Genomic DNA, 10,816 nt, shown 5'->3' on the forward strand with positions numbered 1-10,816 from the left:
ACCCATGCTAGCTGTGTGCAATCTCTGCTGCACAAGCACACCTCATATTGGTAGTTTGGTCCACTATGTTGCATTTACACACACACACACACACACACACACACACACACACACACACACACACACACACACCCACCCCACACATTATATAATAAAATTTTTAAATCCTAAGTTTATGGTTAATTCCAATATGAGCTGTTCTATATCCTCCGACACCTCACCTACAAATATAGTAGGTGAGGTGCCCCCCCCCCCCCCACACACACAGCACATTCGTGTGTATGTTCACAAGTGCAATGTTAATAGCTTGTGCTGAACCTTAGACATTGTAAAGCTCATGAGTTTTTTTTCTTGGGTGTGCCTCCTTTTCTCTGAAACGAGGCACGTGACTTGCATTAAATTGGTTTGAGGGCACCCCCTTGTGGTTAAGTTATTAATGTCACTCATCCTGTTTACAGAGGGGTTGACTTCAGATGCAGCCTGTTTAGTGAAATTAGCCATTCAGGAAAATTTGCCTCACAATTACCTGTAAAAGTACTTAATACAGTACTGAATGAATAACAGACTACCATGCTATCATGGCCCAGAGACCAGGGTGTGACATGCAGTAGTGATGCCATATAGGTGTATATGTGTGAGGGCGTACACGCTTGTGTAGTGAGTGTGCATCAGACCATAACATCCGTTGTGAGGGTGGAGTAGACCCTTCGTTCTTAGTTGCAGGGGAACAGCTGCTGGCATTTGTGCCTGAGGATGTTCTGGAGGTGTTTACTGCTGTAATTTCACACAGGCTGCTGTAGTTTCCTTCCTTTATAGTTTGCCAAGCATAACACCAGCTCTTTATGTTAAGCTTCATTTCTTTATTTCCAGTGTGCCTCTTGCAGATGTATGTGTGTCATTGCTGTATGTGTTTGGGTCACTGATGACCCAGGAGCTGAACGGTTCACTGCTTCTTGTGCTCTTGAGTTTGTCAGCCGCAAATGTAAAACTCTGTGCTTTTGTCCAATTTTTATAAAGAAATAAAAGTCAAAGCTTTTCTCGCCAAGCTTTCTGCTCACTATCCTTATGGAAGCTAAAGGGTGATACCCCACAAACGTAGCTGAAAGAGGAACTGCAAACAAACAAGCTCAATAAAAAGTTTTTTTAATACACAAAGATACCAAATTAGGTTTCTGTTTGTTTTGAAAGGAAAAAAAAAAAAAAAAAAGATTCAAGTCTTGTCCAAGTGTATGCATTCCAGAAAAAACACACAACCATGTGTCTTTCCTGTATTGCACATTGGTCCTGATCATCTTTTTCATCTTCATTGCATATTTGTAATCCGAAATAACTGCACAGGCTTTTGGTCACAGTGACAATGCACTGACACACAGCAGACGTGGATGTCACACCCCTCTCACCATTGGCTTGGTATGACTTAATATGGCAAATTCAATCATGTATAAAGGTACAATAGAACAACTTTGCTCCTTATCTGTGTCTTTAAATACTGACAAAAAATAACTATTTGTACTGCTTTTGTTTAAAACACATAAAATAAAAAGCGGTTTAGGGTTGAGCACAGTCATTTCAGGCAGGCTGAGTGATGGGAGTGGGGTCTGTATGCCCTCCCAGCCCCTCAGAATGAGCACGGAGTCCTGTCCATTTACAATATGAGGCATTTGGTGCCCTTCTTGCCCTTTCTGGCCTGCAGCGCCGCCCTGGTGGCCATTTCAAATACATCCCTCACACCATCCTTTGTCTTGGCAGAGCACTCCATGTATCCGAAGGCGTAGATTCGGTTGGCCATGTCTCTGCCTTCCTCTGGTTTGACTGGTTCCTGTAGAGAGAGGGTGAAAGATTAAAAAAAAAAAACAGCTACAAAGCAATCTAAACTACTGACTTACTAGCCTGTAGGAAATTATCCATGCAGCAAAGCTATGCTGCTAACTGATAAACACAGCTGATGGATTTGGAGGTATTAAACATGAAAGCACAACTATGTCCCATGGGCTTTATCCACACTACTCTCAAATATGCCGCATCTGTTTTTAGCTTCAGCGGTCTCAAGGGTTCCACTGGTCCCCGTTTCTCAACCCTAAACCGCTTTTTATTTTATGTGTTTTAAACAAGTGATCCAGCCTGCTGAGCTGGCCAACCATGTCCACCAGGGCGGAGGTGGAAGCCTGGGCCTTCATACCTGCTTCATCTTGGCCAGCTCACGGCGGGTGTGCTCGTCGTTACGCAAGTCTTTTTTGTTGCCCACCAGGATGATGGGGACATTGGGGCAGAAGTGCTTCACCTCTGGAGTCCATTTCTCTGGAATGTTCTCTGCACAATACCAACAAGAAACAAACTGAACAACTAGGCAATTTCAGGAAGCACAATATCTCAGTTATCGTTGAAAAGCTAATGCAGCTGGCATCGAACCAACAATACTGCTAAGACTGTATCTTCAAGGCAAAAACAAGCTGTCCTAAACGACTCCGTTTTCTTATTGAGAAAGCCCCCTGCCCCATTTGATATGTCGAGCACCACTTTGTTATCCCCCCTTTCGTTAGACACACTTACCAAGACTGTCTGGGCTATCGATGGAAAAGCACATCAGGATGACGTCTGTGTCTGGGTAGGAGAGTGGCCGTAGCCGGTCATAGTCCTCTTGACCAGCTGTGTCCCATAGGGCGAGCTCGACCTGCCCACAAGCCCAGTCAGAAGAGTCGAGTCCGAAGTAGCAAAACCCCAGAACATGTTCCAAAACTTTTAAAAGCCTTTCTGAGAAACCTAGGGGTTTGTCTATCGCCACTCGGTCTCGATTACAACAAGACGGAGACGTAAAAACAAAACATATCAAAGTTTTAATAAACCCAAGTGAATCGACCTGTATACCACAGCGTTCAACGTCCAAAACTTCCGGACTTAACTTGTCCTACCTGCTCCTTACCTCTGACCTAGGACGGCACCGATATCAAGTTATCCCACTTACTTGTTTGCAGTCCACCTCGATGTCCGCTACGTAGTTCTCAAACACTGTGGGCACGTAGACCTCGGGAAACTGGTCCTTACTGAAGACGATGAGGAGACATGTCTTTCCACACGCTCCGTCGCCAACTATCACCAGTTTTTTACGGATTGCTGCCATTCCTAATGTGACAGGAACACGCCCCGCATTAGAAACCTGAGACAAACGTGTTCACTACAGGACAGACAAACAAGGCTAAAAAACACACACAATCCGAATTTATTTACATTACACTGCACAATATCAGTGAGCTCGGCAATGTAGTTACCTTACATAGTTACGTCTAAATTTATTAAGCCACAAAACAACGTAAAGGTGTGTCGAGTAAAAAAAGTGATGAACATGAACTGTTATTAACTAACGAAGCAGCTACTAAAATGTCGCATAACAGTCACTAGCGAGCTCAGCTAATCTAGGATTTAACTTATTCGGATGAGTGTATAAGGAGAAGAGTGGGATGACGTTAAATCTCAAGCAAGAACACACCCGACCGCCATTCAGCGAGACTGGGAAACGAACTCTAACCCCCAGTCAAAAGCAGCTAGGCAGCCATTCCAGCTTCCTTGAAAAACAAAAGTAAGCGATTCTTTGGTTGCCGAGAGTTAGCATTTAGCTAACCCCTTTGCTTCATAAGCGGAAGTCTGACTGTTCCATCAAAATGGCCTGTTTGTCACGAACAAAACCCTCGGATGTAGCTTTCGACTGAGACATAATGTGGCGAACAGCATCGAGAATATCGCGAATGACAAGACAGTTTTAGATAAATTGATTTTACCTTGGGTATCTGCTTAGCGAGTTTTCCGGTCTCCCACCCCAGCGTCAACCACAGCGGCACTACAGGCTAGCTCAGCGTTAGCAGCTGGTTCCGCAATAGTGTAAGTTCAAAGCAAGGCAGCGCTGTGACGCCAAGACGGGTACTTGTCAAAATGGCGGCAATATAGACAATATACCAAAATAAGAGTCAGCAGTGAAAGGTCACCACCATTTAATTTATTCAAAGTTGACAACAACTGATAAACACACATTATTTAATCAACATATCAGAAATTCAATCAATGCTAAATGTTAAAACAATTTCCTACAATATCAAAGTTCTATTTTGTGTTTCCTTTTTCGGCGTAGTCATCCCCAGACTGCTGTTTGGGGTCACTTGTTGCACACACCATCCTCCCTTTTATCTTCTTGTTGGAGCTGATTATGAGGAAAGGACTGAGCGTTGCATAACACGATGAGAAGAAAACCCTCATATCGGCCACCACGGCTGGAACCTGTGTCACCGTGAGCATGTAGATCCAGATCACATTATCAATACCGAAAAACACCGCGTACAAGACCACCAGAGTGACGACAGTCTTGGCTGCCCGCATCTCCATGGAACTCCCCTGTGAGCGCCGAATGCCTCTCACCTGCTTGCTGTGTTTGTGCAGGAGGACAAGTATGTATACGCTGGAGGTGAGCATCAGGCCCACGAAGGTGAAGTCTCGGCCCGAGACAGCCGCGCCGTTGATCACATATGACAGGCTGTTGTGGAAGTCGACGTGACAGAAGCCCAGATTCAAGGTGAACGGCGGCACTGTGCCATTGCGCGGGGCGACGGAGCACAGGGGCGCCGCGATGCAAACGAGCATGTTCAGCAGCCACAGCACCACGAAGGTGGGCGTGACCAGCTGAGGCAGACACGCCTTCAACCTGGCCAGGAGTAGCCCGGCAACGGGCGCTATGGTTACGGCCTGGAAGACACTCAGCATGCAGGTGAGGCAGACGGAGAGGGCGCGGCTGATGCGGTAGGCGTAAATCACCACCTTGCATCCAGGGTCGTCCAGCAGGTGGCGCAGGCCAAAGACAGTCATGGTCTGTGGCACCCCACGGGTCAGCAGCAGCACCAGGTTGGCGAAGGCCAGGTGAGCCAGGATTTGGTCCACGGGCTGTAGACGAGGCTCTACACAGGCGATGTGACTGTAAGCCATCAGCACCAGCAGGTTAGCCAGTATACCCAGTCCTGTCTGCAAGAGGAAGGAGACTCCTTTGATGGTGATGCAGAGATCCATGGAGACTGGTCTGTGTGTCACCTTCCAAGACAGAGGCAGTTGAGAAAGCTGTGGCTAAGAAAATCTAAACAGTAAACAGAATTGAAAAAATACTGGCTTCTTGTAGTAGTAGTAGTAGTAGAAGGCCTATTAGTAGTAGTAGTAGTAGTAGTAGTAGTAGTAGTAGTAGTAGTAGTATTAGTATTACAGTTTGTGTATTAATATTTGCTTTTAACCTTTTGGTATGTTTAGTAAACTGCTCAAAATGTTTTAGTTACAATATAACATATCTGTCATGGAATACAAATATCTGTATTTTTGCTTTATATGACAAATATATTAAATAGAATTTATTGAATACATTGAAAAAGATTCTAGATTTAAAATTTGATTAGTTGAATTAAAATATTACCTGCAACTCTTCATTAGAATGTTCCACTTTTATAGACACTGTAATTTGTAGACTGCATTGCCAGAGCGAAACTTACCCTATCTCAATTTATACTGTCTGCTCTTTCAGTGAGGTCTTAAGAGAACTCCACTCCAAAAAAATAAAAAATAAACACAGCCAACAACAGAAGATTCAGAACATTCAGAACAAAGTAACCAAGGAAACTATGTGGGTATACACACCTGCTCACCAATTAATCCTTTTCCATGAAAACAACAAAGCATCAAGGCCTGCTCATTTTCTACTTTAATACAATTAGCAAGAATCCCAAACAGTATATGAGACTAAATATAACAGGAAAATTAAAAAGTCTCTTCAGGATAATGTTTACTGTTTTTAACAAACCACAAGTTTGGACTTCAGAATTCTTTCTTTATTATGAAGCGTGTCTCTAATTGCCCTGTGCTGCACCTGTATTTTTGTTTTCTTTTATTTTACGTTGTCCTTATTTTAATTATTTATTTCCCTTTGAGCTTTATAGAAGAAAAGCCAATATGAAATTATTAATCTCTAATGACTCAAGGCAATTTAAGTTTTAAAACTAACTTTTGTAAGTTCACCCTCACCTGTTTCAATTATTTTTTTCGTCTGGGCATGGTGTGAATTGTTTACTTTTGAGCAGCATATTTGAGTGTATGCTAACAGGCGAATGAGCCCCCCCCTGGTCTCACCGTGTGGCTGATTTCCCCCAGGTATTTTTAAAACTTTAATGAAAACAGATCATTGCTTGGATGAGTCTGTACATGTCTGCTTTTAGCTCTGGGGAGTCTACACTTCATCATTTCAGTGTTTTAAACACATCATAAACATCCTCTGTTTCTCCCTTAGGTCACTGATACCCAGGAGCGAGAGGAAGAATACCCACTAATAACACTACATGGACGGAAGCAAAAAAATAACCCACATTTAATGTACCTTTTATTTAAGAAAGTACAAAATGAGACTATGCACTGTTTATACTATGACCACAATGCTTTAGGTCCTATGAGCCTGCTTGACTCTGATCTGAGAACAGCCATTGTCATAAAGCAGGAATGGAAGTCTAACTGAAATTGCCTGTCCCCAGGGACTCATTAGTCAAACACACACGAGAAACTTTAGGGTATGTACGCAGTAATTAGATCATCAGTGATGGGGTTGTTACTGATCTTCTAAAAGTGTTGTAAACACGCCATGTTTTTCCCTAAAGGGTTAGATAAAAACATATTAAGAATGAACTATTTAGGCTTTCTTTTTGATATATATATATTTATAATTAACTTGTATGTAACTGGTGGGAAGGTAGTTGTTTAAAATGAAATGAAAGGCAAACACACGCACACCGGCACACGTCAGTATACCATAATTTTCATAAATAATGTTCTAAAGCTCATTTCTGTTAGTTATGTTTTCTGCCAATTTTACCACTGGGGGGCACTCTAGCACTGCTGCTGAACTGGGCAACATGGCAAAGAACACTTGGTATGGCGATCATGGGTGGTTCAGCACCCAGTTAACACTACTTGTTGGGATACATATTTATTTCTGCACTTACTGCAGCCAACATGCAAGGTTGTATCAGATTTGTCATTATTTATTTATTTTTAAAAACTTTAATATGTATTGTGAATGAACTTTCAGTTTACAGGATGGAACGGCTGACTCTGAAATGGCCGCCCTCCTCTATGAAGCATGTGCAGAAAGTTCAATGGTGTTTGAATTCTGCTATCAGTGAAAGAAAGAAATATAATGAAATACAACCCTCTCACTGTAGTGGAGTGGCACATGACCTCAACATGTAGTTCATGGCGATATCCCCCAGTGTGGTCGTTCATGGCTCCGGGGACGCTGTGTCTGTACCTGGTGGTGGTGGTGGGCAGGTGGTGTGCCAGGCCTTCATCAGAGTGCTGATGGTCTCCTGAAGGCCTTTGCCCCCTTGCAGGTCAACAATGCCAGGTCGACTACTTCATCTGCAAAAACATGGTCTTACAGGATATCAAAGGTCCTGTTCCTGTTCACACAGGACCTGTTCATCCTGTACCTGTTGACCTGGGACCTGTTCATCCTGTACCTGTTCACCTGGGACCTGTGGCTAGTCTTCTTGGCACTGTGGGATAAACACATCCATATGCTCGCCGTCTGTCAGAACAACTTCAAATGTATCATTGCTTGGTTCCTTTCATGTCTCTAGAGATACGAATGTGGTGATGTAGATGTTCAGGGACGTGATCCCTACGTCTTTCATCAACCTGGTGAGCATCATCATCCTTGTCTTCCTCTATCGCCAAAGTAACAGAGTCAGAGGTTTCTATGGTAGTGGAAGCGGTGCACGGAGGGCCTTGCAGGGGACCGTGCAGATGTCACTGTGTCATCACTGTTCCTGTTCTACATGCTGCTGTACTGGGTGGACAGTGGGTATACACACTGATGATCAGACAGACTTTGTCCTCTACGTGTCAGTGAGCCACAGTGCTCTACCGCTTGTCTCTGTACCATTAACCCATCTTCATCATCGTCATCTTCTCCAATATGAAAGTGAACAAAAAGCAAACAAACCAAAATTGCCTCTGATGCAACAGCCTTACAATGGTCTGACGCACCATAAGCCCTGCTCGTCATCGAGGACCATTGGGGAAATAGAGCATGCTGGTCAAACTAGAGTGTTACATCAGATACAAAACAAGTTGCACATTTAACAGGTGTAAACCACTGAAACGCTGCACGGCCTTTATTATGTGACTAAAAAAGATGGACCATAGGATTTTAAGGACAGGAAGTTGACTCTGATATATATTCGTCATCATATGTACGACTGAATGAATGAATCGACTCAATGTTCAGTAGAGTGAGACTTCGGTTCACAGTGTCACTAATAAACAGGTTATTTATTTGGGGCATCTCAGTATATTTTGAGAGGGTTTATGTGGAAGAATGTTCTTGTGTAAGTTTCACATGTCCACATTTTCTAAAGGGAACTAACTGACAGGCAAGATGTACTTTATTCATTCAACAATTCTCAAATATATATTTCTCTTTGTACATTAAACACCCAGCAATTCCTCTCTTGTTTTATTCATGTATGTGTTGCATTGGAGCGTCTGCTCATTGGTTCTGGTCTGAATGGAGAAGGACCCTCAGTTCTCTCCTGTGGCTTCTTAAATGGTGATTAACAATCTGCAGAGGGAGTGTGAAATGTATCACAGATAAATAATGGAAGCTGTTAATTGCCTCTGGAGAGAATGAGAGTGGAGGCTCCTGGGAGAAAGACTCTTCTCCCTGGGATAATGAGAATAATAAAAACATCACTCATCATGGCTTTTATATGAACTTAAAACTGCTGTAAGGTTATGATAAAACTTTTTGGCAGATTAAAGGCACCTAAAGGCACTCTGTCAAATGCAATCTGGCGCTGGTCATCATGCCACCCCTCTGGCGTTTTTAAGAGACAGTGATCTTTAGTGAAACGTGGCGAGGTGATTTGGTCTTAATGCTTAATGTTTGTGCTTAGTCATGCTTTCTGTGTTAGCAGCAGACTTTTGTACAGGTTTCTTTAGTGAATAGTAAAACGATGTTTTGTGCCTTCTAGACAACCTTTGTGAGAGGTAAAAAGACTTAAGACTTTCTTCCAACCTACGAATGTTTCATATGCATGCATTCATATGGTACGCTGCAGAATCCAGTCCTGCTGAAGCACATGACCCAGTGCATGCATCTGTCCATAACAAATTCATATCTCCTCCTCCTGTGATGATGACTAGGGTGACAAGAAGATGAAGGTGACAGGCTCACGCCTTATATTCTTCATCCCACTGAAATCTGATTGGTCAAAGACACAGACTCCGGTGGAATGAAGGATAGAGTGCGTGAGTGTGTGCAGGAGTGGAGACCTGTGCCCATGTCTGCAGACTTCCACACACTCTTACTGGGAATAAACAAACACAGGAAGATTCTAGAAACAAAATTCATTCCTATACAGGCATACGTTATAAAGGCAGATATTTTTTAATGTAATACAGTGTAAACATGTCAAACTGAATGATGAAAAGAACATAAGGTATGAGGTGTAGAAGTTTTCATGTGTGGTTGTATGGCTACCATATGCATATGCACTGTATGTGTGCATTGTGTGTGTACTGTATGTGTGTACTGTGTGTGGGTAGTATATTGAGGCCCTGCCTCTCTGCTCTGCAAGATGGGACGTGCAGATATTCAGTGGTGTACCTGCAGGCAGAGTTCAGGCGTACGCCTCTGCCCCTGTGAAGTACGCAGAAGCAGTAGACTCTACCACTCATAAGGCTGTGGCTGCCTTCTGAATTCCCTCTCTACTGTTCTTTCACTCCAGAACTTATCTTCCCACACACACTCACACACACATACACTTGCACACACATGCGCGCACACACACACAAACACACACATGCATACACACACACACATACACACAAGCACACACAAACACACATGCGCAAGCATACACACAAAGACACACACACATGCACACAGGGCATTACAAACCAGGAACACAAAGGCCCTCTTGACTGCTCACACTTACACAAATGAACACCCATTGTGTGTGACAGTTTAAATGTATTAAAATGTGATCTTGACAAAATGAAGAAAGACAAATTAAGTCCTCACTCACCTGATCAGCTCTAGACATCGAACTCCAGGAAGTCAGAAAAACAGTTCGACCTGTAAAGACAACAGACAGTTAAGTGTAACACAAGCAAACGAGCAAACAAAATGGCCAGACAACGGAACAGCAGAGAAATTCTGAACGTGAAGATCAGGACAGTACAGTTTCGTTTGGGTGTCACTACTCAGGAAAGCAGAGAAACCACAAATTTCACAATCCAAAGTGCGGAAGGACAGAAGACTACACACTGCAATCCTTCAGTGGAGAAAAAGAGCAGAAGAGGAGAGAGAGAGAGAGAGAGAGAGAGTGTACAGTAATCCAGAGATCTATTCTTCTGACCTGGAACTCTCGCTGTGTCTCTGTCTACCTGTCCCAGGTATACACATTTAGCTGATTTGACCAGCCAATGGCTTTGCAGAATTTTTTTGTAACCTGTGCCTCTTTGCCACACCCACATAAGTGGGTGGTGACATTACTACATCCTAAATCAGTGTTCTGGCTCAGAATCTCAAACTTGGTTTCACAGATTCAAATGTTTCAGATCACAGTTTTTGAGATCACAGCTTTGAGAAATTGTTTTGAGTGCAAATAAAAATGAAACATTTTCGTTTGCATATGACAGTTCCTTACATACTAGCACAGATTTCATTTCACACAAATAAAATATACATGATGTGATAAAAGCACATTTAAAAGTAAATATGTTAAAAAAAGTTAAAGTTTTT

General features: G+C 42.9%; 2 protein-coding genes across 2 annotated transcripts; both read right to left on the reverse strand.

Annotated features, from left to right (window-relative positions):
* Nucleotides 1–1,126: 1,126 nt before the first annotated feature.
* LOC143512102 (transforming protein RhoA) lies at nt 1,127–3,920 on the reverse strand. The gene is made up of 5 exons (XM_077002024.1): nt 3,774–3,920; nt 2,963–3,120; nt 2,551–2,671; nt 2,180–2,310; nt 1,127–1,819 (listed from the first exon to the last, which is right to left on the reverse strand). The coding sequence occupies exons 2-5, from the start codon at nt 3,116–3,118 to the stop codon at nt 1,646–1,648; spliced, it is 582 nt and encodes a 193-aa protein (XP_076858139.1). The 5' UTR covers nt 3,119–3,120; nt 3,774–3,920; the 3' UTR covers nt 1,127–1,645.
* Nucleotides 3,921–4,062: 142 nt separating this feature from the next.
* On the reverse strand, nt 4,063–10,443 carry ora1 (olfactory receptor class A related 1). Its single transcript, XM_077002012.1, has 3 exons — nt 10,431–10,443; nt 9,090–10,147; nt 4,063–8,731 (listed from the first exon to the last, which is right to left on the reverse strand). The coding sequence occupies exon 3, from the start codon at nt 5,044–5,046 to the stop codon at nt 4,093–4,095; it is 954 nt and encodes a 317-aa protein (XP_076858127.1). The 5' UTR covers nt 5,047–8,731; nt 9,090–10,147; nt 10,431–10,443; the 3' UTR covers nt 4,063–4,092.
* Nucleotides 10,444–10,816: the final 373 nt, after the last annotated feature.

The sequence above is a fragment of the Brachyhypopomus gauderio genome, chromosome 1 (assembly GCF_052324685.1).
Source record: "Brachyhypopomus gauderio isolate BG-103 chromosome 1, BGAUD_0.2, whole genome shotgun sequence".
Taxonomy (NCBI): Eukaryota; Metazoa; Chordata; class Actinopteri; order Gymnotiformes; family Hypopomidae; genus Brachyhypopomus; species Brachyhypopomus gauderio.

Coding starts and splice junctions, on each gene's coding strand:
- LOC143512102 (XM_077002024.1), bottom strand. CDS start 3,118: ATGGCAGCAATCCGTAAAAAACTGGTGATAGTTGGCGACGGAGCGTGT. Junction 2,672..2,962: donor TCGAGGTGGACTGCAAACAA/GTAAGTGGGATA, acceptor GCTTGTGGGCAG/GTCGAGCTCGCCCTATGGGA. Junction 2,311..2,550: donor CGATAGCCCAGACAGTCTTG/GTAAGTGTGTCT, acceptor GGTATTGTGCAG/AGAACATTCCAGAGAAATGG.
- ora1 (XM_077002012.1), bottom strand. CDS start 5,046: ATGGATCTCTGCATCACCATCAAAGGAGTCTCCTTCCTCTTGCAGACA.